Raw genomic sequence first — 27,698 nt, forward strand, 5'->3', positions numbered from 1 at the left:
TTTTGTACATAAAAAATAAAAACCCAACAGGAAATGAGCGCAAACATATAAAAAAAAAAAGTTTGGATCATTTTGTTACCATCATTCCAACAGTTTTTTGCAGTTAAAAACATCTGCAGCTGTGGCAATCTTCTCACATAGGATAATTAAGCACCACGTCCTGTTTTGCCAGCTCCAACAACATAGGATCGTCGAAGAACTTGCTGATGCTCACATCTTCGCTCAGGCCCTGCAGAGCAACAAATAAGGAATATTAGTTTTAAAAAATTGATAATCGATGACGTTCAAGTCAAATGAAAATCAGGTATGCAGAAGACTCACCTTGCGTCTTCTGGTCTTGATCATGAACTCTCGGGCCAGGTGAGGTGCGGGCTGAGGTTCTAGGGGCCGGATCACGATGCTCTTGTCCAGAGGGTCACCGGGAACAATCTTAAACAGGAATCAGAACAGACAGTGAGTGAAAGCGCCGTTTACAATCAACACCTTCAGAGCCAACAAGCTGAGTGAACATTTTCAACAGTCACATTTTTTCCTGACTCAGGAGAGCATCAGTCATCCTAATGGCAAAAAAGGAGGAGTAAGTATTGTCACTCTATCAAATGTGATCAACATGGCAACAATGCAACGTTAGCAGGTTGAGTAAGAACACAGGAACGTTTGAAATTATTCACTAAATCCATTATCCTAAGCAGCTCGCAGCCTGACCTTCATGGAATGTATGGGATATTCATTGTCATTTAGCTGGAGATGAAGAGGAGACTTTCACAGGAATTGGATATGGAGGAATAAATGAGACTTTCAGAGCCTTAGAGGGAGATTTTAAACGGAGGAAAAGAGGAAACCATAATCAAAGGAGAGGCTGAAGCCTAATCAACAAATGGATGAGAGCCGTCAAGGACAGAAACTCAACTTTATGCTGTTGGCAAGGCAATGCATGATAGAACTAATGAGGGAGGCAACGTACAGCCACTTAAGGTTAATGGGCCAAACAAGGCAGTTCAAGGGATTCTTTGTTGTTCTCGTTATCTAGAGCAGCTGAACCAATATATGCTCTCAGGAATCTCTCCTTTCCTAAACCTAAAGCAGGAGAAACTGTTGATTAAATCAGGATCAAGCCATTCCTCCATACATGCTGCTTGCAAAATGTTCCTGAGAGCCAGGAACATTCTGCATGTAAAATAAATGATAAAAACTAATAAAGACACGTAATGAAAACCTGTTACTATCATCTCAAGAGGAAATGAAATGAAAAAAAAACTGTTTAATAAGAAGCTGCTAAGGCAGAACCAAATCTGTCAGTTTCTCTTTTCTCATCTTCATATAATTCAAGTAACAATGATGCATATATTCTCCAGCGCAGGTCTGACATAAATAATTCATGTCTGATGTCTTGTCAGATGCTTTCATTTTCACCTGAAGGGGATAAAGCATTAGTTGGGATGATGAAACCTGAAATGTTTCCACTCCTGTTTTGTCCACAGATTAATGACTTTGCACTGAAGTATTAATCTAGCCTAAGTGGAGGTAATTTTCACTGACACAGCTCTGCAGAGTGCAGACGCAAACACATGTCAGATAAGAGCAGACAGACACAGACAGCCACATAAAACTCCAAAAGTAATGACTTCACACTCTGCTGTACTCGGGATCTAAAGCAGAGTAAGAAGAGCGGATGGAGTGTGCACAATGTCGGTCCCTATGGAGCAGGAGAGGCTCCTCCAAAACTTTCCAGACTTTAAAAACAGTCTGTGTCTGACATAGAAGACAATAGATGCAGATATTTCTACTTACCTCAGGCTCTCAATATTAACCTGCAATAAACAATGAATGGATGCAAGAAGCAGGGATCTAAGTATAATGGATGGTTTGGTGAATGGGTGGAAGAAAGATGGATGGACTGGGGAAGGAAAGGATGGATATCAGATGTACTTACAGATGAGTTGGTGGGAAAATGTGCAGATGATAAATGTGAGAAGGAGAGGAGGTTTGGATCAATGGATGAATGAATGGAGGGGTGCATAAATGCATGGGTGAAAAAATGGATGAACTTGCACAGATTGATACATACAGGTGCTGGTCATAAAATTAGAATATCATGAAAAAGTAGATTGATTTCAGTAATTCCATTTAAAAAGTGAAACTTGTATATTATATTCATACATTACATACAAACTCATATATTTCAGATGTTTATTTTGTTTAATTTTGATGATTACAAATGACAACAAATGAAAATCTCAAATTCATCATATCAGAAAATTAGAATATTACTGAAGACCAATAAAAACAAAGGATTTATAGAAATGTTGGCCAACTGAAAAGTATGAACATGAAAAGTATGAGCATGTACAGCACTCAGTATTTAGTTGGGCCTCCTTTGGCCTGTATTACTGCAGCAATGCGGCGTGGCATGGAGTCGATCAGTCTGTGGCACTGCTCAGGTGTTATGATAGCCCAGGTTGCTCTAATAGTGGCTTTTAGCTCTTCTGAATTGTTGGGTCTGGTGTATTGCATCTTCTTCTTCACAATACCCCATAGATTTTCTATGGGGTTAAGGTCAGGAGAGTTTGCTGGCCAATTAAGAACAGGGATACCATGGTCCTTCAACCAGGTACTGGTAGCTTTGGCACTGTGTGCAGGTGCCAAGTCCTGTTGGAAAATGAAATCTGCATCTCCAAAAAGTTGGTCAGCTGCAGGAAGCATGAAGTGCTCTAAAACTTCCTGGTATGTGGCTGCGTTGACCCTGGACCTCAGAAAACACAATGGACCAACACCAGCAGATGACATGGCACCCCAAACCATCACTGACTGTGGAAACTTTACACTGGACTTCAAGCAACGTGGATGAAGTGCCTCTCTTCTTTTCCTCCAGACTCTGGGACCTTGATTTCCAAAGGAAATGCAAAATTTACTTTCATCAGAGAACATGACTTTGGACCACTCACCAGCAGTCCAGTCCTGTTTCTCTTTAGCCCAGGCAAGACGCTTCTGACGCTGTCTGTGGTTCAAGAGTGGCTTGACACAAGGAATGCGACAGCAGAAACCCATGTCTTTCATACGTCTGTGTGTGGTGGTTCTTGAAGCACTCACTCCAGCTGCAGTCCACTCTTTGTGAATCTCCCCCACATTTTTGAATGGGTTTTGTTTCACAATCCTCTCCAGGGTGCGGTTATCTCTCTTGCTTGTACACTTTTTTCGACCACATCTTTTCCTTCCCTTCGCCTCTCTATTAATGTGCTTGGACACTGAGCTCTGTGAACAGCCAGCCTCTTTAGCGATGACCTTTTGTGTCTTGCCCTCCTTGTGCAAGGTGTCGATGGTCGTCTTTTGGACAACTGTCAAGTCAGCAGTCTTCCCCATGATTGTGTAGCCTATAGAACTAGACTGAAAGACCATTTAAAGGCTTTTGCAGGTGGTTTGAGTTAATTAGCTGATTAGAGTGTGGCACCAGGGGCCATCAATTTTGAACCTTTTCACAATATTCTAATTTTCTGATATGATGAATTTGAGATTTTCATTTGTTGTCATTTGTAATCATCAAAATTAAACAAAATAAACATCTGAAATATATGAGTTTGTATGTAATGTATGAATATAATATACAAGTTTCACTTTTTAAATGGAATTACTGAAATCAATCTACTTTTTCATGATATTCTAATTTTATGACCAGCACCTGTATAGACAGAATTGTATAAATGGAAAAAAAGAACAAATGAATGTGCAGAAGCACCAGACAAGTGCACAGATGGATTAATGGATGAAATTATATAGGATGGACAGATGGAGGGACAAATTGAAAAACAAAAGCATTGCTGAACAATAGCAGGGTTCCTACAGCATAAGGCAAGTTAAATTCAAGACTTTTTAAGACTTTTAATGCCACTTGAAATAAAAATTTAAGACCAAATTCAAAAGAAACACAAGAAAAACCTTCTTGCAACAACTTAACCCAAAGCTTTATTTTAACATAAACCACTGCACTAATGTTTCAAATTTTGAAAAGGTTCCCATACAGGAAGAAAGCTAAAAACAAACAAATGACAGTTATATTTTAACAATTATTTAACTGAATTCACAAACTTTGTTTTAGCAGGGAACAAAACAAATGAGTTTTAAAAGCCACAACATAACCAGTGCTAAGTCTTTTTTGCAGCTATTTTTCTTTGTATCGTTTTCTTAGTGTTTGATTTGGTGATAAGTGGAGGCGTTGCAGAGACAAGGGTGGAACAAAACTGAGAAATGCCGGCTGTTTTTCGGTAACTAAATTTTGACGCTTTGTGTTTCGTGCTTCGCATGTGTGACTCCACTGCCTTAATTCCCATCGTTCCGAGCTTGAATGACTTCTTGCACAAAATCCACTGAGCCTCATGTATGTTCCCTGGTTTTAGCCATGGAGAAAACTCTTGGCTGGATAGTCAATTTTAGTTACATTTAAACTTGCTCATATTTTCCATACAAAAACTAAATGGTGCATATCCCAAATATCCCGGCCGCAACAACGCTTTTATTGTTTCCACTATCGGGACGGAACCAATAATGGCGAGCCGTTATTTTTAATTTAAAAAAAAAAAATGTTAAGGTTTTATTTAGATTACAAAAATAAATCGTAATAAAAATAATCCTATTTATGATGTTTTAAAAATTAAGACGTACGAAAGACTGATTTAAGACATTTTAATACCAATTAAGGCCTTAGTTTTATTTTTAAGAATTCAATGCCTTTTAAGACTTTTTAAGGACCCGTGGGAACACTGAAGAGCACTGGAATAATATCTGGACAAGATAAAGACGAGACAAACTGACAGATGGAAAACAGGTGATGTAGGATAGGAAGGACAGCTTCATGTAGTCATTTATAGCACTTCATTCCTCTAATTCTTATTAGAATTATATAATTTATGGTCAAAGCACCGACCCAGAATCATCGACCTTTATTTTATTAGTTTTAACAAACAGAAACTAATCACACACTTAAAATTGACCAATTATAAACCCAGCTCATTTTTCCCTGCTGCACTTTTATTTTTAGCAGACAAATACTAAGTCATTTAATCCTCTAAGGGCAGGTACTGCCTGCATGTTTGTGTCCATAAATCTTACCTGCCAGTGGTGGAAGACAGAGAGAGCGAAGGCCTGACCCTGCGTATGGGTGCGAAGGTCGGTCTCGAAGCCAAAGGAGTCTATGGCTGGGATAAAAGCCTTGATGGTGTAGAGAGGAGAGCCGGGGATGGGTGCATCCTGGGTAACATGGCCCCTGATAGATGGCAAACAAAGCAGGTTATTTCAAAGAAGAAAAAAAAAAAAAAGACAGTGTTCTGATTAAATATTTTGCGCTCGCATGCAGACGAACCTCCTTCTAGCCAGCACTGTGTAGACGGCAGACACACAATCAGCTGGAGCCTGCACCTCTACAAAGTAATATGGCTCCATTAACCTTGGAGTGGCCTGAAATATAAGATTTTTTCACTGATTAAAGAAAACAAAAAGAACTTTTAGATTAGTGCATATTTATAAAGAAATGCTAATGGATTGATGACAGGTATGAGCACAAAAGGTGGGAAATAAAAGTCTAAATCCTGACAGACAAACAGATGTTGGTTCAAATCATAGCAGTGGAAGAACTAATCAGAAAGGGTCTCACCATGAGAAAGGCAGAGTACACCACTCTCCTGGCTGTGGGGATAACCTGACCTCCTCCTCTGTGGAGAGGCTCCTGAGCGATGACGGCATCCAGGATCTTAAACTTAACATTTCTAATAGCTGAAAGAAGCAAAAAAAAAAAGCAAAGTAATATATACCGTATTTTCACGACTATAAGGCGCACTTAAACGTCTTTTTTTTTCCTCAAAATGTGCGGTGCGCCCTATGGTGCGGTGCGCCTTATGTGTGTTGTAACTGCGACTTTTGAGACCACCTCATTGAGGAGATGATGAAAGAGTGGCTGAATGTAAGGAGACCAGGTGTTTTTTTTCCCACTCATCACCATCGCTGTTAATATGTAACTCCATGCGTGCCCATCTCACAGCTGATGTGAAAAACATGGGGAAACAAATTAACGCTGTGCTCGCTGTTCAACCGCATCGGTGTGAACCGGACCCAGCAGGTGCAGCAGAAGCAGCGAGTTTACATGCAAAGTCAATGGTTGACGCGCGTATAGGTGCAGCAAAAGGTCCCGCAGCGCGTTTTGAGCTTCAGGTGCAGCACGTCGGGAGCGTTTAAGCATCTGCCAACGCGCTGCTGCTGCTCGAGATGGAAAAATTGAAGTTTTGCTGCTAGACGCGCCGCATCAACCAATCAGAGAAGCTGATCTGGGAGCTGACAGCGAGACAGACACAGCGCTCTGATGACATATGATATTAACGCAAATGAAACGGGCTGGATGGATGAGGAGATGATGAAAGGCAGGTGTATGTGAGGAGACCAGGTGCTTTTTTCCACGCATCACCATCGCTGCGTGCCCATCTCACAGCCGATGTGAAAAAAAAAGGTGAATCAAATGAACGCTGTGCTCGCCGTTATCCCGGGGGTCTGACAAAGGAATTTCAACCGCTCGACATCAGTGTGAAGCGGCCGTTCAAAGTAAGGCTGCGAGCGGCGTGGGAGCGATGGATGACAGACGGAGACCACAGTTTCAGGATAAGTGGAAGGCAGCGCCGGGCAAGTTACGCCACCGTTTGCGGATGGATTGTAGATGGACTAACGTGTCTGCTGGCTCTATTGTTCAAGCTTTTGCAAAAGCCGGCATTATTTCTGAGGAGCCGCGCTGCACGGAAAGTGACTGACAGGGAAGAATGGGAAACTGGCATGTCTGATTTAGCGCAGCTGTTTAATTCAGAAACAGAGGATGATGACTTTGATGGGTTTGATTAATACTTTGTAATAAATACTTGAATAAAGCACAATCATACTCTGTTTTGCTCCCGCTCTATTTTTCTACCTGAAAAATTAATTCAACAGCAGCCTCTGGGCGGGTCTCCTCCTCTTCACCGCGGTGGCTGGCAGGTGTTTTTTCATCTAAATAATCTAAATCTTGCAGCTATATTTGCTGTGATCAGTGGGAATAAAGTAGTTTTAATATGTTTTTGAAAACTTAATTGCAGTCAGTTCATCCAGATTATCTATTTCTGTCGGAGGCGCTCAGACCCCCACATACCAGCGGTGCACCGACAGGAGAAATCCCTTCAACAGCAGCCTCACCGCGGCGGCTGGCAGGTGTTTTTCATCTAAATAATTTACAGTGCAGGCACCAGGATACCGGCAATAAAAGCGAACATATTCCGTCGGCAGGTTTCAGGATTTTAAGTTAATTTAGGAGTGATCACAGCGCTGTGTCATCTGCGATGTGTCTGTCTCATGGCCAGCTCGCAGGTTTGATTAATACTTTGTAATAAATACATGAATAAAGCACAGTCATACTCAGTATTGGGCCCGCTGTATTTTTAAAATACGCAGTAGAGCTATTTAAAGGTAGTAGAGGACGTGTACCGGTATATAAAAAACGCGCCCTATAGTCCGGTGCGCCTTATGTGTGTGTTAAATACAGAAATGGGACACATAACTGAGACTGCGCCTTTTAGTACGGTGCGCCTTATGGTCGTGAAAATACGGTAAGGTAAATCTGGAAGAAATAAAATCTCTACAGATGGCCGAACTTATGTTGAGAAGAAAAGTCCTGATACTTAAGGGACCACTTACGTTCATCACAAAGAGGACCCTCCCTGGTGCCCCACTGGAAGCCTTGAACGATGCTGTCTTTGACTGAACCAAGCAATGCTTTGTCCACCTGCAGAAAAAACACACAAGCTCTGAGATTCTCTGATTGAACCAAACAATAATCAGATCATTGTTATTTTCAAAGACAAGTAAAAAGTATAATTTCAATATTTAACCAATTTATATCAATACCTTTCAAGTAATGTTAGCATTTCCTGCTTTTTCACAACCAAATCTTCAGAATTAATCAATTTCTACTCATCATTCATATGTATAAAAACTTCAGTTTAATTTGGATACATTAAAAGAGTAAAATTAATGAGGGAAAATGTCCAAACAGAAGGACACATGGATGGATGACGGGACGGACAGGCAAACAAACAAATAGATTCCTGAACATATTTGAAAGATAAAAAACAAGAGAAATAATAAAAATAGATGGATTGATAGCATAAAATGGACAATGATAGCATGGTAACGGACATGGAAAAAGAGAGAGACCAACAATCGGATGGAAATAAACATTTAAAAATCTAAGCTCAAATGATTCCAGAGTAAAAATAGCTCCTAACACCTATATCTGATAAAATGATGACAACCAGAGTCCATCTTATTATTAGCTTATGGTACAAAACCGTCACAAAAAATGCCATTCTGTTTTATTACCAGAGCAGAATACTCCAATGCATCCAGTAAACTGGTCCATTTGGAATCATAGAAGTAGAGGAATTACAAAACGTAATAGTTTTATAATTAATTAATAAATGTCAAAGGAAAATAGTAAAATCAATAAAAAATTATTTTGGTTTAAAATTTTATTCAATTTCAGTTCAGTTTATTTATATAGCGCCAATTCAAAGCTCGTCATCTAAAGGCACTTTATAGAGACAATTCAACCAGGTTCTAAATGATCTATCTAAAGGAAGATAATACGGTAAAAAATGACTTAAATTTTAGATTAATTTATCTACATTTATAAAAAAAAAAAAATAAGGACTTAATGACCCATAAAATGATCACAGTTTAATTGCTTTAGGAAGCTTTTATTCATAGTTGTATGCTGGTGAAGATTCTCAGTCATCCAGGTCATAGTCATTCCAAAAAAGTAAAAAAAAACAAAAAACAACTCATTGGACATTGTTTCCAAGTTTGAAGAGGTTTTGCTTCCCATCCAGAAAGCTTTTTCCCTTCAAAATATCAGAAATAGCGTTGATTTCGAGCCTTTATAGAGTGGACCAAATCAAAACAATGCTTTGTTTTGGTTCACTCTATGAAGCCTCGAACTTTTTGAATTGAAAAAGCTTCCTGGACGGTAGGCGAAAGTCCAGTGGATCGTTTTTTTTTTATACTTTTCTTTGAATTTATTCATAGTTAAGCTAATAAAGATAAATTATACTTATTCATCTTATCAGCCTTTAGAAAAAAAAAATAATACAAAAATAATATAACAATCAGCAATGCAAAAAACGTTATAATTTTTATCAGACTTGCCTCTGAAGGAAGGGTGTCATCCACAAGAATATTGGGTCCTGTTGTGTCCGGTCCAAAGGCCCAGATGGACCTGGCAGCCAGCAGATCCCAGTCATACTTTGTCTGGAAAAACTCTCCCAGCTTCTTCCTGCCATGAAATAACAGAACAGTTATTGGTTGAGGGGTGGGGGTGTGGGAGCACTGTGTGTCAACTGGAACATTAACAAGATTGCTTTATTTAGGGGGAGCCGGGGAGGTTAATGGAAGAGAGCTATGTGAAGTTTGCAGCCTTGCTATTTTACCCTGGCACATCTAGGACCAGATGGCCTCACAGAGAGGAAGCCTCACTTAAGCAAAATATGTAATGAAGCAAGCGCTTCATACAAGATGAACAGGGAAGTGCATGCATGCTTTTAGTGCACAATTTAATTAAAGGGAGAATCAATCAATAAGCAAAGGTGAGGTAAGTTAATAGGAGCATTTATATGAAACAAAGACAGCTACTCTGCAGCGAATAACATTTCCAACAAACCACTCTTAAATATTTCATATCCATGCTCCAATATTCCTCATTTTATTTTTTCTACAGTTTTTCTACAGAACCTAATTTTTCAATGGCTGCTCATTAATTCCAGCGTAAGGATGAAATGAGAATAAATGGTCAGAAATGTGCAGAAACAATTAAGCTGACATCAAAGCAAAACGAGCACATCGGACATGAAAGGAGCCTTATATCACTCAATTACTGAACAAGACAATTAGGCACAAGTATGAGTCTTCAGCGGCGTACCTGTTCCACGTGATCTGCACCACTTCATTCTCAATGTCCTCGGCGAGCCCCTTCTCCAGAGGTTCGGCAATCATGGTGATCTTATTCCTGCAAACCAAATCACACAGATCCATCAAACACTCAGAGTGGGCAATGCATGTTACTTTAAAAAGTAACACAAAATAATAGGAGTAGCAGCAATAATTATCCAGTTAGGTGCCATTATGTATGAACATGATCTGATAAAATGAGAGTAAAATGCTTACTTTTTGTTTGGGGTCTCAGCAAAGCACTTAAGAGACGACGTCTCAACAACTGTTTCACAGAAAGTGACCACAGGGTCAGCGACCTGTAGAAACAAATGGCAGAAAGTTATTAGTAAATGCAAACTGCATCGGCAAAAACAAAACTATTTAACAATTGATCACAGTTACGATGAAATTGATATGTTTGACCCCCGTTTAGTCATTTTGTTTATGAATTATACATTTTTCCGAAGTAGCCAATTCCACATGTTTATTTACATATTTACCAAATATTTAAAACCGGCTGACCTCCAGCTGTGTTCTACTTGCAGCCTGGGTTTGATGTTTTTTCACTCTAGTTTTAGATCTAGGAATAATCATAACTACCATGAATACAGGAAGGGCCGTACTAAAAGGCTTGTTCATGCATTTGGATTCAGTAAGCTGCAGCTGGAACCTTAAACAGACTCCTACTGCAGCCTAACTCATCTTTGGCATTAATTCCTACAGCAGTGCAGCAGCTTGATGCAATCAGTCTGTGGTTCTACTGAGATGTTAAGGTTGCTTTCATGTTGGGCTATAGCTCATATGCATCTGGTCTCATCTTCTCTGTGAACAGTAATGAGCAGCTTCTCTATATGAGGTTCAGGTCGAGGCAGTTTGCTGTCCAATCAAGCACACCAATATCATGACCAACAGGGCAGGTAATGGTACTGATGATAGTGTGGGCAGCTGCCAAGTGATGCTGGAAAATAAATCAAGTCCATGAAGCTTGTCAGCAGAGGCAAGGCTGAGGTGCTTGATGTGATAATTCTGGACTTGATCAAAGACAGAGGACATGGCTGACTAAATACTCACTGCAGAAACTCCAGAGTTTTTCTGCAGACTCTGGAAGCTTTGTTTCTAGAGAAAAAGCTAAATGTACTGTTTGATCGCTAATAAACAGGGAAGTTATGTTCTCCATGTTTCTAACTTTGTCTCCTTTGCTTGTTTGTAGCTCGTCCTGGAAACTTCCGAGAGCGGTGGGACTCAAAGCGAATTCCAGCTGCTGGTTACACACCGAGAACTTCATTCAGACTATGAAATGGGGTTTGGTTTGTTATTCTCCAACTTATTTATTATAGTTCTCTTTTTTTTAGTCCACTATACTTTTCATTAAAATGCTCGGATACAGTATTCTGTAATAAAACAAGCTTCTTAAGAAATTAGCTTTTAAAGCTTGTCCTTGTAAAGGACAGGTGGAAGTCTAAAAAGGTACAGTTTTGTGTAGGTTATAACATGGTAATATCTTATAGAATTTTTTTAAATGTATTTCTTTTTTCAGCTTTAAACTTTAGTTTCTATTGGAGTGCTGAAATAAATTACCTTTTCATTGATCGTTAAATATATTGAGATTAAGCACCTTTTGTCCCCAATTCAATTTTTGTAGCTAGATAATTAGGAAAGGCACTTTTACTCACTTTAATGTCAATCTCTGAGTACATCTTCCTCAAATCGTGCATGACACAATCCAGGTAAAGCTCTCCCGTCCCTAAGATGACATGTTCTCCCGACTCCTCCACCTGAAATGTAATCAACTCATTAATCAGCTCCAAAAAACAAAACAAACATGAAACTAAATATAAAAATAAACTTTGTCCGTACTCAAGCCTACCTTTGTGGTTAGAGATGGGTAGCTCTTGTTAACCTTTCTCAGGCCGTCCAACATTTTCGGCAGCTCAGACGGGTTGACGGGCTCCACAGCGATCTTGATAACAGAGGCCGTGTTGAACTTCAGTGGCCTAAAAATCTGAGCCTGGAGGAGAAGATTTTAATGTGATTTATAGTTCTAAATATCTTAGAAACGTTTCTCTCTGATGCCTTGCCTCCTCGTTGCCTCGTGGCTCTGTGATGGTGGCCGTCTTCACGATTGGCTGGTCACAGCCCTCAATCAGAACCCAGTTTCCTGCAGGAACTCGATTCACTTCGATTTGGTATCTGTAGTAACGTTAGAGGCTTTAAATTGACCCAACAACCTATGATCTCGGACCATTAAAAACAAGTAAAACTCAGAAGTTTACCTGGCGACAGAAATCCAAAGACGACCCACGGTGCAGATCTGTGAATCTTCCTCGTCGTCCAGCGTGTAGTTCTCTCCCAACACTTTTACTGGCTGACCTGCCTGAATGGTGCCGCTCAGAACCCTTCCGAATGCGTGGAACTGGACCCCATCCTCTGTGCTGTACATCTTAGTGGTGTGGCACATCAAAGGACCCTGAGGAGGACGATCAGAAGGAGGAAAATCCCAAAGTAAGAAGAGACTGACTCTTTATTTTTATGATTTTCTTGCAGAAAAAGCAGATTTTTTTCATTAGGAAAATCTAGTTCATCTCATCAAAACATTAAATTACTCACATCTGGATCGCATTCTGCCATCGCCTCTCCTAAGTCTGAGTCAAGGCCTCCAGTGTATGTGTGCTCTATCTTTATTTTAGCACCCTCTTGTGGTGAGGGGATGTGTTGCACGCACATGTCCACAAAACCTGCAGAGAAAATAAACAATTCCAGATGGATGGATGATGGATAAAATTGGGACAGCTATAAGTCTTTAAGTTCCCACTTTTTTCTCTTTATGTAGATACATATGAAGACCTGAAAATACTTTAATCAATTTCCAAATGTAGAACAAAGTAAAGATTTCAAAGCGCACCAGTGAACTCTCCGAAGAAGCGGTTACAGACGAGCCGAAGCAGCGGTCTAATGTTCAGCTTCAGCTCCTCTTTAGTGAGATGGATACCGAGCTCATCCAAAACTCGAGGCAGGGTTGTGTCCACATCCCCAACCACCTGGACATAGACAGCATTACACAGACTTAAAAAGCTTGAACTGAGGACAAAGCTGGTAATGTTCATTAAAAAAAGCCAGCTCTAACCTGTGAGAGAATCTTGTAAAGAGGCTCCAGGATAAACTCAACAAAGCTGCGCTGGGAGTTACTGGTAGGAGCTTTCTTTGTGAACTTACGACTAAACAGAGAACAAAGACAAACCATGAAGAGAACAGCTTCACATGTTTTTCAACAGAAACAGGATACTCACGTTTTGGGGTTGAAATAGATGTCTCCCCAGAGCCGCTTTGCAAACTCATTATAGATTATATCACCTACAAACAGATGAATGAGACAGGAGTTAGTCGCTTCTCACAGATTTCACTTTATCTCTACACCTCAAAAAACCCCAAAAACCTGACCCTTGACCTCTACAGAAAGAATGTACAACATAAATGAACTAAGCTTTCATTTCCACACGTGGAGGCAAAATTATCTGGTTAAAGGGTTGAGAACAGAGGCATGTGAAGTTCTTCTGTTTTTGCTTTTTTCTTGAACCTAAATGTTTATGATTATCAAACTAAAATGCTATACAAAGGTTACCTGAGTTAACGCAACATGATGTTATCAAATCTTTATTTCCTTTAGTAATAAAAAACATGTCAAAAAGTAATGGCAACCTTACCCAAAGAACTGTTTGCGTCACCCTTTGGCAACTAAAGTGATTAAACATTTGCTGGTTCATGTTTTACATCACTGTGATTTAAACCAACTCTGCTCATGAATGCTTTGATTCAGCTTTGATCCAACCAGGGGCTGTTTGGGGTCAAAATGCTTCCCACTTATTCATGTTTTAAACACAGGGATCCATCAAGGTTGTGTTTTTTTACCCTTATTTTGTTTTCAATCTACAGCAACAGCATCTCCTGAACAACTAAATATTTTATGAAAATAAACTTGAACTAAAAAAAAAACAATCAGTTGGGCTGCTTGGGCCGAGCCAGGTCATTACTCTTTCAGCCAATCAGCTGCGAACTGAGGAGGTCTCACATATAGTTTCAATTGAACACACACATTTCAGCACTTTGCATGTTTGAGTGTGTAACACTCCAGTTAACGGTTCAATTTCATTATAATTAATAATCCCTGAGGATTATTTGAATGACAGAGTATTTAAAATTGATCCGTACCTGTTCTAATCCTAATCTAGTGGTGGACCTACATGTGTCTTTTAGATCCTTTTTGGATAATCTTTAGGAAATCACCCCAATCCTGGATCAGCAGCGTCTTTGTCTTTTGGTACGATGCTGGGTTTGTTTAGCAGCAGGTGTAATGGGTGAGTACACCTTGCTGTAAAATTCAATATAACCGTTTCCCATGACTCTCCCAGGATCATCCTAGTTTTTTTTAGGAAAACTGAACCGATCTTTCTCTTCTTTTGGTTTTCATCTTTTCATCTTGCTTTAATATTTACAGGTGCTGGTCATAAAATTAGAATATCATGAAAAAGTAGATTGATTTCAGTAATTCCATTTAAAAAGTGAAACTTGTATATTATATTCATACATTACATACAAACTCATATATTTCAGATGTTTATTTTGTTTAATTTTGATGATTACAAATGACAACAAATGAAAATCTCAAATTCATCATATCAGAAAATTAGAATATTACTGAAGACCAATAAAAACAAAGGATTTATAGAAATGTTGGCCAACTGAAAAGTATGAACATGAAAAGTATGAGCATGTACAGCACTCAGTATTTAGTTGGGCCTCCTTTGGCCTGTATTACTGCAGCAATGCGGCGTGGCATGGAGTCGATCAGTCTGTGGCACTGCTCAGGTGTTATGATAGCCCAGGTTGCTCTAATAGTGGCTTTTAGCTCTTCTGAATTGTTGGGTCTGGTGTATTGCATCTTCTTCTTCACAATACCCCATAGATTTTCTATGGGGTTAAGGTCAGGAGAGTTTGCTGGCCAATTAAGAACAGGGATACCATGGTCCTTCAACCAGGTACTGGTAGCTTTGGCACTGTGTGCAGGTGCCAAGTCCTGTTGGAAAATGAAATCTGTATCTCCAAAAAGTTGGTCAGCTACAGGAAGCATGAAGTGCTCTAAAACTTCCTGGTATGTGGCTGCGTTGACCCTGGACCTCAGAAAACACAATGGACCAACACCAGCAGATGACATGGCACCCCAAACCATCACTGACTGTGGAAACTTTACACTGGACTTCAAGCAACGTGGATGAAGTGCCTCTCTTCTTTTCCTCCAGACTCTGGGACCTTGATTTCCAAAGGAAATGCAAAATTTACTTTCATCAGAGAACATGACTTTGGACCACTCACCAGCAGTCCAGTCCTGTTTCTCTTTAGCCCAGGCAAGACGCTTCTGACGCTGTCTGTGGTTCAAGAGTGGCTTGACACAAGGAATGCGACAGCAGAAACCCATGTCTTTCATACGTCTGTGTGTGGTGGTTCTTGAAGCACTCACTCCAGCTGCAGTCCACTCTTTGTGAATCTCCCCCACATTTTTGAATGGGTTTTGTTTCACAATCCTCTCCAGGGTGCGGTTATCTCTCTTGCTTGTACACTTTTTTCGACCACATCTTTTCCTTCCCTTCGCCTCTCTATTAATGTGCTTGGACACTGAGCTCTGTGAACAGCCAGCCTCTTTAGCGATGACCTTTTGTGTCTTGCCCTCCTTGTGCAAGGTGTCGATGGTCGTCTTTTGGACAACTGTCAAGTCAGCAGTCTTCCCCATGATTGTGTAGCCTATAGAACTAGACTCAAAGACCATTTAAAGGCTTTTGCAGGTGGTTTGAGTTAATTAGCTGATTAGAGTGTGGCACCAGGGGCCATCAATTTTGAACCTTTTCACAATATTCTAATTTTCTGATATGATGAATTTGAGATTTTCATTTGTTGTCATTTGTAATCATCAAAATTAAACAAAATAAACATCTGAAATATATGAGTTTGTATGTAATGTATGAATATAATATACAAGTTTCACTTTTTAAATGGAATTACTGAAATCAATCTACTTTTTCATGATATTCTAATTTTATGACCAGCACCTGTATTATTCCTGTTACTTCTCTCTCTTTTTCTGTTTCATAGGCACTGAACTAAACTAAGAGAAGTGATACCAGCAGAGCTTTAGATGTTCTGGATTCTTATCTGACCTCCTGGATGAATAAATTGATGAAATGTTGGAACAATTTTTGCAGGCAAGGACATTTCTCCACGGTTCCTCTTTCTAAACTGATGGATTACAATGAAGTTTGAGCCATTTTTAAACATTCTTAGACTAATATATATATATATATATATATATATATATATATATATATATATATATATATATATATATATATATTAGGGTTGTCAAAAGTATTGATACTCAAAATAGTATCGATACTGAAAAGTTGTATCCGGATACAATACTTATTTTCAAAAGTATCGATACAGTGCTACCACCAGTGGCACCTAAACAGTCATTCATCTAGAGTGCAGAATACAGGAAAATGCCCTTTCTGAACACTGTGTGATTGAATAATTCTTTGCACTTTTCGGTTGCAGACTTTTTTCTGTAACAGGTGCAGCTGCTAAGAATTATTTTTGTTTTTAACTGGTTTGGCTAGTTTCATTGTTATGTGTGTAAAGCATAGCCAAGGAAGGAACATTTAATTTCAATTTTGTAAGTTTTTTTATCAAGTTTGCTTAATATTGTGCACAGCATACAACCTCAAAATATTGTTTATTGTATTTATTTATCTATTTATTGTATTTTGTTTTAATAATGAAAAAATTTCTGTTGAATTTTGGAGTCTGTTTTTATCCTTGTGGTATCGAAAATGACATCGAGTATAGAATATTTTACTTAGTATCGGTATCGAGTTGAAAAGTTTAGTATCGTGACAACCCTAATATATATATATATATATATATATATATATATATATATATATATATATATATATATATTTTTTTTTTTTTTTTTTTTTTTTTTATATTATCACTACTACTTCATGATGTCAAACATTGAGTGAATTCTTATGTCTACAGTTCAGGTAGTATTCAGTCTTGAGGGAGAGAATTTTAATCTTAGCTCAGATTATAAGTGATGTTAAAGTAAAACCACGATTTCAAATTAATTTTATTTATTTTTATCATTCAAAACTGCATTTTGTGTTTAATCAGTGTATTTTTATTTTTTTTGCTTAATATTCAAATATTAGGGATGACCTGAAACCCAATAATTTAAGAAAACAGAGCAATAGGGCTGCAACTAGCAATTATTTGGCCAATCAATTAATCTGTTGATTATTTTTTTGATTAATCGATCAAAATGTTTCTTAAAGATTTTTACAGAAGTAAACCAGATGAAACTAAAACCTTTCCTTGACAGCATACTGACAGATTAAAAATTATAATTTTTTTTATCTTAAATGCAAAATATTAATATATTTTCTTACAATGTTAGTATAGTTTCTGCTCTAATAGGGTCGCCCTGTCAGCTAAAGCAGGTTTTAGAGTCTCTATACTCCAGTTACATGGGATTGATCATGATTAATCTGATTGTTTCAGCCCAACAGAGCAAGCAGAAGAATAATGTGAAGAGTGAAATGCTTTTTGTTTTTTCAGCTCTGCCTGTTCACTGCTGAGCAAATCTCACCGTAGGTGTCTGAGTAGATCTTGGCAAAGGAACCCAGGGTGAAACAGATGTGGTATTGAGAGCTGGCGAAGCACACATTCCCGAGGAGAGGAGACACCACCAAGTTCTCATCTGTGGAGTACGTGCTAAAATAAAAAAAATAAAATAAAAAAGAGGGATGAGAAATTTGCAAAAACTGAAGTGGGTAAGTTACTCTACTAATCAAAAGACAGCAGAGTAGGGCTGCAACTAACGATTATTTTAAAAATCGATGAATCGGCCGATTATTTTTTCGATTAATCTATGAATCGGACAAAAAATATTTTTTATATTAACCTCTTTATTCCAAAATAAACATTTTAGACAGAACAAACAAGCACACAAGTACAGGTTGCTCATTAACTGTCCTGGTGCAATATGAAAAATAAATGTTTGTGTTAAAACTACGCAAACTTACATGAGAAATATAGGGTACTTTGCTTCATAAAGCGCAAAAAAAGACATTTTTGTTTTTAAAAGCCCCTAAGGGGTTCAAACAATAGGCCCCCCCATTTCAACAAATTTTTTTAGACTAGAAGAATTCTGCCTTTTAAGACAGGAAAGTATAGCAATTAAAGTTGCTACTTGAGAAAATACTGAACCATAGAGATAAAAATAGCCCTGTGATTCAAATTATAAATTGTATTTGGAATAAAAATGAGAGAACTAGGGGTGGTAAAAAAACACATCCTCCAAAGACAGATATTTACATGGGAATGTAGCATATAATTAATTGACATATTACTGATCTTGCTGGATTTTATTCTGCTTTACTTCCATAAATTGCAGGATCTTCTTTACTTTATCTTTGCCAGAAGATTTAAACTTTAAAAGCCTTGCCCTCATAATTTGCAAGTTAATTTATTTATAAAGAAAATATAAACGCTGCTTAAGCTAATTCAAATGAAATTAAAAGTAAAATAAGTAGCCTGAGAAACTAACGTTACGTTTCCCCACTTTAAAACCAAACAAACATGGTTACTCAACCTGCTGATCAGCTCTCTTCACTGCCATTGAAGGCTCCAACGTGTTTTCTTTTCAGGTGCTGCGTCATAACAGTGGTGCTTCCGTGCCATGTTCATTTGTTTTTACAAAAGTTGCATGTTACGACTTTTTTCACTTTACAAAGCGCCGGCTATTTTAATTATTGTGATCAATTTGCGCCGTCAATCCCGACGCATGCGCGCTTCATTTGCAGTCTGGACGCTGAGGGTAAACTCCTCACTAAAATCCTGCGGCTCTGACTGCCGTGCTGAGAGGGATTCCTGTGGGAGAGGGAGAAAGGGGTTGGGATGGGGGAGGCGCCCCACGGCAGGCAAAAGCCGCCAGTGACACCGTAGTCGCCAGATTTGTCGCTAGTCGCTTATTTGAAAAATAGTCGCTGGAGGGGTCTGAAAAGTCGCTGAGTTGGCAACACTGCAACTACGGCGCTACTCGCAACTACGGCGCTACTCGCTCCGCCATATTTTTTTTTCTTCCCCCGGATGACGGCGGCGGCGGATGACGCATTAATCGCGCGACACAACTAATCGATGATTAAATTTGTTGCCAACGCTTTTAAAAGTCGATTTTTATCGATTCCTTGTTGCAGCCCTACAGCAGAGCAAAACATAATGTCTGAACAGGATTACCTGAGCAAACCGTTGACCTCATCCACAATGTGTCGAAGTTTATAATAAGCATCTGTGGGCGGCAGCTTTAGCTCAACGATGAGTCGGTCCACCTTGTTGATGCAAATGGTGATGGCCATGCGCTCCTGGACCGCGTGTTTAATCAAACGCTCTGTGTTCAGCATCACCTGGGCAGAGAGAGGAGGAGGAGATTGAGCTCTGTATTCTACAAAAGGAAATCTAAAATATATGGATAACCTAAAAAAAGGTAACCCACTCCTTCTGCTGCATCGATGAAGAGGACGACTCCATCCGAGATCCTCATGCTGGATGTGACCTCATCAGAAAAGTTCACATGGCCTTTTGAAGGACACAAAACCTGATGTTAATGTTTTGTTTCTTCATGATTAAAATAAATATTTTATCCTAATCAACATGTTGGGCTAATTTGCAAGACCTGGTGTATCCATGATGTTGAAAAGGTATGATTTCCCTCTGGAGTCAGGCAGGACCATGGTGACTGGAGTGCTTTTGATGCCTACCCCTCTCTGATTAAAACACATCAGAATAAAGGAGGAGGCACCAAGTTATCTTTCAGAAATAAACTGACATTATTCAAGAAATAATGTTAGATTAATTCAACTCAAATCAGAAAGAAAAACTCACCTCCTGCTCTGTGAAAAGGATATCTGTGTACCGGAGCTGGAAAACAGATCAAAACCAAGTTTGGTCGCAGTTGATTCCGACGATTAAAAGGTTTTAAAACGGAAGTAGAGAAAACTTACATCAACATCATCCCTCTTTCTGATTTCAGGGTGGGTTTGCTCAATCAAGCAGTCAACGAAACAAGTCTGAGAGAAAGAAAACCACTTGTTAAAGGGAATTTATTCTACAGTCAAGCCTTCTACAAATAGTTAGCATTGGGCTACATGATTTAATCAAAACATGACATGGTTATATTATTATTAATGATTATAATGATATGAAACAATTAAATATCATTAGACAGCAAAATATTGGAAGGCAGGATCATAATCTTGATAAACAGACTGCACAGACGATGTTTAGAGTTGGACTTTCTTACAAAAATATATTTCAACTGCTATTTACCAGCTTATCACAGCAAATATAGCAAAGCCACTTTCTGCCATTGAACACAGGAGCAGCAGAAGCCTCAGATGCACCTGGACTCACTTTAATGGCTGCGCTTCAGGAGCATCTTTGATGACCTTAATGTGTACAGGTATCAAAAATGAAGCAGCAGATGCTTTTTGGCTGCTCAAATTGCGCTGTGAACGGAGAATTACCGGTACACTTTCTGATTGTTTGAATTAACCTATGAAACATAATATTGTGCCTGAAAATGATCTCATGTTTTCCATATGAAATTTCCACCTCTAGTCAAGCACACATGCTTCCCATAATCAGGACAAAAGAAGTGTTTTAACAAAGACAAATGGTTAACTACAGGTGCTGGTCATAAAATTAGAATATCATGAAAAAGTAGATTGATTTCAGTAATTCCATTTAAAAAGTGAAACTTGTATATTATATTCATACATTACATACAAACTCATATATTTCAGATGTTTATTTTGTTTAATTTTGATGATTACAAATGACAACAAATGAAAATCTCAAATTCATCATATCAGAAAATTAGAATATTGTGAAAAGGTTCAAAATTGATGGCCCCTGGTGCCACACTCTAATCAGCTAATTAACTCAAACCACCTGCAAAAGCCTTTAAATGGTCTTTCAGTCTAGTTCTATAGGCTACACAATCATGGGGAAGACTGCTGACTTGACAGTTGTCCAAAAGACGACCATCGACACCTTGCACAAGGAGGGCAAGACACAAAAGGTCATCGCTAAAGAGGCTGGCTGTTCACAGAGCTCAGTGTCCAAGCACATTAATAGAGAGGCGAAGGGAAGGAAAAGATGTGGTCGAAAAAAGTGTACAAGCAAGAGAGATAACCGCACCCTGGAGAGGATTGTGAAACAAAACCCCTTCAAAAATGTGGGGGAGATTCACAAAGAGTGGACTGCAGCTGGAGTGAGTGCTTCAAGAACCACCACACACAGACGTATGAAAGACATGGGTTTCTGCTGTCGCATTCCTTGTGTCAAGCCACTCTTGAACCACAGACAGCGTCAGAAGCGTCTAAAGAGAAACAGGACTGGACTGCTGGTGAGTGGTCCAAAGTCATGTTCTCTGATGAAAGTAAATTTTGCATTTCCTTTGGAAATCAAGGTCCCAGAGTCTGGAGGAAAAGAAGAGAGGCACTTCATCCATGTTGCTTGAAGTCCAGTGTAAAGTTTCCACAGTCAGTGATGGTTTGGGGTGCCATGTCATCTGCTGGTGTTGGTCCATTGTGTTTTCTGAGGTCCAGGGTCAACGCAACCACATACCAGGAAGTTTTAGAGCACTTCATGCTTCCTGCAGCTGACCAACTTTTTGGAGATGCAGATTTCATTTTCCAACAGGACTTGGCACCTGCACACAGTGCCAAAGCTACCAGTACCTGGTTGAAGGACCATGGTATCCCTGTTCTTAATTGGCCAGCAAACTCTCCTGACCTTAACCCCATAGAAAATCTATGGGGTATTGTGAAGAAGAAGATGCAATACACCAGACCCAACAATTCAGAAGAGCTAAAAGCCACTATTAGATCAACCTGGGCTATCATAACACCTGAGCAGTGCCACAGACTGATCGACTCCATGCCACGCCGCATTGCTGCAGTAATACAGGCCAAAGGAGGCCCAACTAAATACTGAGTGCTGTACATGCTCATACTTTTCATGTTCATACTTTTCAGTTGGCCAACATTTCTATAAATCCTTTGTTTTTATTGGTCTTCAGTAATATTCTAATTTTCTGATATGATGAATTTGAGATTTTCATTTGTTGTCATTTGTAATCATCAAAATTAAACAAAATAAACATCTGAAATATATGAGTTTGTATGTTATGTATGAATATAATATACAAGTTTCACTTTTTAAATGGAATTACTGAAATCAATCTACTTTTTCATGATATTCTAATTTTATGACCAGCACCTGTATATTCCTCCTCAAAATGCAGGAAATAGCCTTTCAGAGTCTAAATTTCTAGTTTTTTTTGGTGGGAGGATAACGCCACACCCCTCTATGCCGCACAAGGCCTGAAGGTGTCATACACCAAGGTGTTCAACCTATGAAATATCAAAAATCGCCTGCTGCCGATTAAAGTAAAATCAAATATGATATTTCACTATGGAAATCAATGTTTTTGTAATAATATGCAGGAAAAGAAAGAAGTAATAAAAACGATGAAAAGGGCAATAGCAATAAAGTATAGAAAATACTTTTTTTTTTTTTTTTTTTTTTACACATCAGGATCTGGAAATGACTGAAATCTAATGTCTTACGCTACATTTTTTTTTTACAGTGAAGCAAAATAAAGAAAATACCATCACTTTTATTTCATCTATGTTTTTATCCCTTTAAATAGTTTCTTTGGCTAAAAGCCTGAGCCCAGAGTATTACATTACAGGAGAGAGCCAGGTTCAGCGACAAAGCTGCAGCTAAGCTAACCTTGCCATGGTGGAGGTGACCACAGAGGGTGACATTACGGATCAGCTCGGTGCCATCCATCAGATCTGCAAGAAACCTGTGTGGATGAAAAGGATGAGAGAGCTCAAAAGTGATGCATGTCACTCTGCTGCATTTTTAATCATTTAGTCTGAACTGAAGAGGATTCTGCCAAAGTCTGATACTCACTCCATGTCATAAACAGTGGCAGGTAACTCCTGCTCCATCAGGGTGAACTGCTTGTGCTTTACAGGCTTAATGATGGGTTCTAGAGGGGAGAAAAAGGAGGTAAAACTGATAAGAATATTTTGTCCAGGCATATTCTGTGACAATATTAAAATCCCTTTTAATTTAATATAATTAGCCTTCAATTCAATCTATATTTTCACGTCAAAGTAGTTAAAGCAGTCCAAAATTTTTATTACTGTGCCAAGTCTAATAAAAAATAAATAAATAAAAAATACTGGAAATAATGCAAAGGATTTTCAAAGTCCTTTCAGACTTTAATCCACACAGGGAGTTAGGGGTTAGGGTGTAGCACATGACAGGAGCCCATCCTATAAACTGTACCTGCCAGAAAAGTTAAACAAAATATTGTTTTGTTGTTGTTTTTTTATTTTTATTTTTAAAGAAAAGTCAGTGTCTCAACTGACTATAGCGACGGGTAAAGCTTTAAGGTTCGAACACACAAAAGAATTTAGAATCCCTTAATTAAGGTTTAGAAAATGCCAGTAAAAGCAAAAAAAAAAAAAAACTAATCTGGGGGCTCTTGATTCTATATTTACTGCATTTAGTCTTTATGTTTCCTCTTTCATTTTGATTTAAAAAAGCTTGTCTCTCCTGCCTCCTACACTATAAAAGTGATAACTAATGATACTTTCTGATCTCCTATAATTTTAATACCTAAAATAAAACGTCACTGTACATGAGACAGCATATTGAAAATGCAGATTTGATGCTGCAGTCAGCAATTGGCAGATATTTATTTTTGTGATCTGTTATCGCCGATCGGTTCCCTAAATACTGACCAGTGCATGGCCATTAAGCTTTTATCAATCAGTCAGGCTTCATTTAGTTACATTCAGAATCTGCTGAAAGGCGGGTCTAACAGGGTATAAAGAGACAGAGGCTGGTCACCTTGAATTGTAGTAACTGCAAAATATGGTCCAAGTTTAAAGATGGTGTACAAAGTACTGTTTTTTTTTTATTTGCTTTAGCAAAAAAAGAGTTAATTTTCCAAGATGTTCTGCTTCTATAAACATTAAATTGATCTTACCTGTGAGAGGTTGCGTGTCTTCTTCCTGGACAATAGTTTCCACTTCTGGTCCATAAACCTCCTCTGCTGTGGGATAATACTTCTTGTCCTCGTGCAGGACCACCTCCATGCCGGGTACATTCTCATCCTCATCCGCAGGCTCGTCGTCTTCATCTTCATCTCTCTGTAAGATATCAAACCCATGGCAGGTTTCTACTAAAATCTTTAACAACTACAAGCAAGAGGAAATTGAGTAGTACCTCGTCAATGTCCCTGTCCTCTGCATCCAGATCATCTTCATCGTCGTCAGAGTCCAGCTCTGGACCGATGTAATTACCAAACTCGTCATATAGATCAGCCTCCATCTTCTAGAACACTGCAAAGGATATCAAATATCTCACTGACTTCATGATAAAGCTAAAATAGCAGCTCTGAAGAGTTTTCTGTCTTAAAAATTTACGGATTGTTACTTAAATAATTGACAACAGGATAAGTGATGTTCAAACTTTTCCCACCTGAAATATGAGGCATATTGTGTACTATTTACTCAAATTTAGCAAGTGGTCGAATTGTGGAAAAAACATGGCTGTAAAAACATGCAAACAATTGGTAGGAGTCTGTCTCACATTTCGTCTCACTTTCAAACTATTGTAAAAATCTTAAGAAATATATCTTAAGTCGTAAGAACATCTTATTCACAGGTGGATAATGTATTATGTATGATAATGTATTACTAAGTCATGATTCAGCCATTTAAAAAACTTAATTTTCTTGTAATGCTGCCATTACTTTGATGAATTAGATTGTATGCTTCAGTATCTTATCAATCCAAGAGGGAAATTAATCTAATTGTAATGCCAGTTCCTCTTGATCTAAAATACTCACAACATGCATCAATCTTAAAATAAAACTAATTTCCATTTTATGTATTAAAACCCCATAACATGATACTGCCACCACCATGCTTCCTATTGTGCCTAATGATATTTGGCTTTGGTAATACAGATTAACAACGTTTTGGTTTGGTTTATTTTATTAAATGTAGAAAACAATCAGCTCTTGTGCTTTATTTCATGCAATTAAATTGCATTTTTAAGAATTACTTTCAAACGACTGAAATAAATTATAAATGAAAAGGAGTGCAGATTTTTACAAGGGATGTTTGCATAAAAACTAGGCGCCTGTACTTATTAAATAAGATATAGGAAATGATAAGCTTAAATATCAATTTTATTACATAAGTTAGGATCTTTGTGTTCACCGTTTAAAAAGATCGATGTTTTTGGAGCAAAATAAAAACAATTGTTACTTGATAGAGACTTAACCACAACAGCTAATGCTAACACCGAGTGTCGTTAAGGGTTGAGGATATAGCATCCCTGGTGTTTAATTCAAGGAAGTTTCGAGAAAACAATAGCAATTAGTTGACAAAAATATAATATAATTTTCATGTTCGCGACAAACCAACAATAAACTGACATGCTAACGAGCTATTAGGTAAGTAATTCAACGGACTACAAGCTACGTAAAAGATACGTTGCAGTTCAGCTAGCTATCGAGAGCTTCTAGCTCTTATATAAAGAATAAATGCAAAAACATAAAAAACACGCACCTGTGTTTTGATATAAAGCGGTGAAAAGTGTAAATGTTCCCAAACAATGAGTTGAATATAGTTATAAGAAATCAAATGCTCATTCAAATAGCGCCATGCGCGTGAGACGCCGTTGTTGTATTTCTTCTTCGTGGAGCGTATATCGGCGTGTTTGGCTTCGTTCAAAGGACATTAGCGACACATACTGGCCTGGAGTATAGACAGGACTTAAACTCAAAACAGAATCAGCAGATAACAGTTTTGTATGTGTGTGTGTGTGTGTGTGTGTGTGTGTGTGTGTGTGTGTGTGTGTGTGTGTGTGTGTGTGTGTGTGTGTGTGTGTGTGTGTGTTTTCCCAAGACACAAGTTAATGTTATATTTCCATCACATAAATTTAAAACCTCTATTTTGTATAATATTTTTTTCCTAACCTGTATCCCGTCTTGTACAAGTGCTCTGCACACCATGAAAACATACTGAGCAAGAATACAAGGATAAAATAAACCTGTGAGATATTTTTCACTTATTTTCAGCGTCTTTTGTGACTTTTCATGAGACATGTTCAATGTATTGTTTCTTTTTTCTGTTTTATTAACATGTCTTTCTGTGACATATATTCAGTGAATTTACCTATCCCCATATGGGTAAACCTTATACTGTTTTTTTTGTGTGTGTGTTTTTTGTGTGAATAGTATATTGGACTTGTTACATCTGACTCAATAGGATTTATGTGTTTAATTACTTAATATCTTATTACAAGCCACTGATTTTACCACGTTGCATTTCTTATTGCCCACTCTTCATAAAGAACTGATCATCTAACTAATAGGCTTGTTTTTTCTGCAATTTTAAAATCATACAAGCAAGTATAATCCTCACATATAAATTGAAAAGGTTTAAAGAAAGGTCATTGAGTGGGAAGTGCTTATTTCTTGTGTTTTCCTCATATTCCAGTTTTCTTTTCTTTTTATATCAAAATTTTATCACTGACAATACCATGTGCAGCACCTTGACAATGACAATTAAAGTAATAATTATTATTATAAATTTATTCCGGATTATTTATCAAAGCTAAGCTACAACCTTGTGAAGTTGCACATGACATAGTTTTGCTAAATGTCACAGCTTTTGTGCAAAGAAAGTGTCACAGGCTCAGGGTTTTATTTGTATTTGTCTGAAGAATAATATTATAGCCAGTGATGCAGATGTCTGTTTAATGAGTAATTAACATCATACAATACCTTCTTTTCTCTCATGAATGTGCTTTAGAGGTGGCCCAACATTGAAATGGGATAAAATGAATAAAAAAAAAAAAAAACTGAAATGTTAGAACTGTAAATATACAGTCATATGTTTATATTACTGTTTTTGTGTATTTTTTTTTTATTGTTTTCAAGGCTGTATTTAAAAAATGTTGTTTACACTTGTTCACAAAATGACAAAATAAATCTGTCTAAGTCTATTTCTACAAGTGAAAAACTATTAAATAAAATAGAAAAATAAATAAATAAGGTGACATACATCCACTCTGTGTAGCTTCAACATTGCTTTTAATATTACCGTTTTGAAATAAACTTACAACTTTGATTTAAGTGTATGATTATTAAAATAGCAAAAAGGAAAACATTTTTCTACAGCACAAAGCACATATTTCCACTACTAATATGTTGAAATGCTGTCAATTTTTTAAATAAATAAATAAATTTAGAAAATGGAGATTTTAGTCTGCAAAAGAGATTTGTAGTTATCCATCTCGCCGCTAGATGCCAGTAAACAGTCTGTGTCAACTGCAAAATAACAAAACGTTTGGAGGTTCTGCAAAGTAAAACTAGTCTACATATATAAATGATCAAAGATCCACTGGACTAAATATGATAGATATATATTATTTGATAATTTCTAAGTTTTAAACAAGCCCCGTATTCAATATTTTAAAGGGAATCTGCTATAATTACTTTA

General features: G+C 37.9%; 1 protein-coding gene across 1 annotated transcript; it reads right to left on the reverse strand.

Annotated features, from left to right (window-relative positions):
- eftud2 (elongation factor Tu GTP binding domain containing 2) lies at positions 1-25,906 on the reverse strand. Its single transcript, XM_038284276.1, has 28 exons — positions 25,761-25,906; positions 24,409-24,524; positions 24,170-24,332; positions 23,083-23,161; positions 22,897-22,972; positions 20,100-20,165; positions 19,981-20,016; positions 19,772-19,862; positions 19,592-19,674; positions 19,336-19,502; positions 17,687-17,811; positions 13,275-13,338; positions 13,112-13,202; positions 12,890-13,025; positions 12,595-12,722; positions 12,261-12,454; positions 12,066-12,177; positions 11,855-11,995; positions 11,661-11,762; positions 10,222-10,304; positions 9,977-10,063; positions 9,208-9,334; positions 7,699-7,786; positions 5,645-5,763; positions 5,354-5,448; positions 5,104-5,257; positions 322-429; positions 1-229 (listed from the first exon to the last, which is right to left on the reverse strand). The coding sequence occupies exons 2-28, from the start codon at positions 24,511-24,513 to the stop codon at positions 134-136; spliced, it is 2,916 nt and encodes a 971-aa protein (XP_038140204.1). The 5' UTR covers positions 24,514-24,524; positions 25,761-25,906; the 3' UTR covers positions 1-133.
- Positions 25,907-27,698: the final 1,792 nt, after the last annotated feature.

This window comes from Cyprinodon tularosa, unplaced genomic scaffold (assembly GCF_016077235.1).
Source record: "Cyprinodon tularosa strain WSP-4 unplaced genomic scaffold, ASM1607723v1 ctg105, whole genome shotgun sequence".
Lineage (NCBI taxonomy): Eukaryota > Metazoa > Chordata > Actinopteri > Cyprinodontiformes > Cyprinodontidae > Cyprinodon > Cyprinodon tularosa.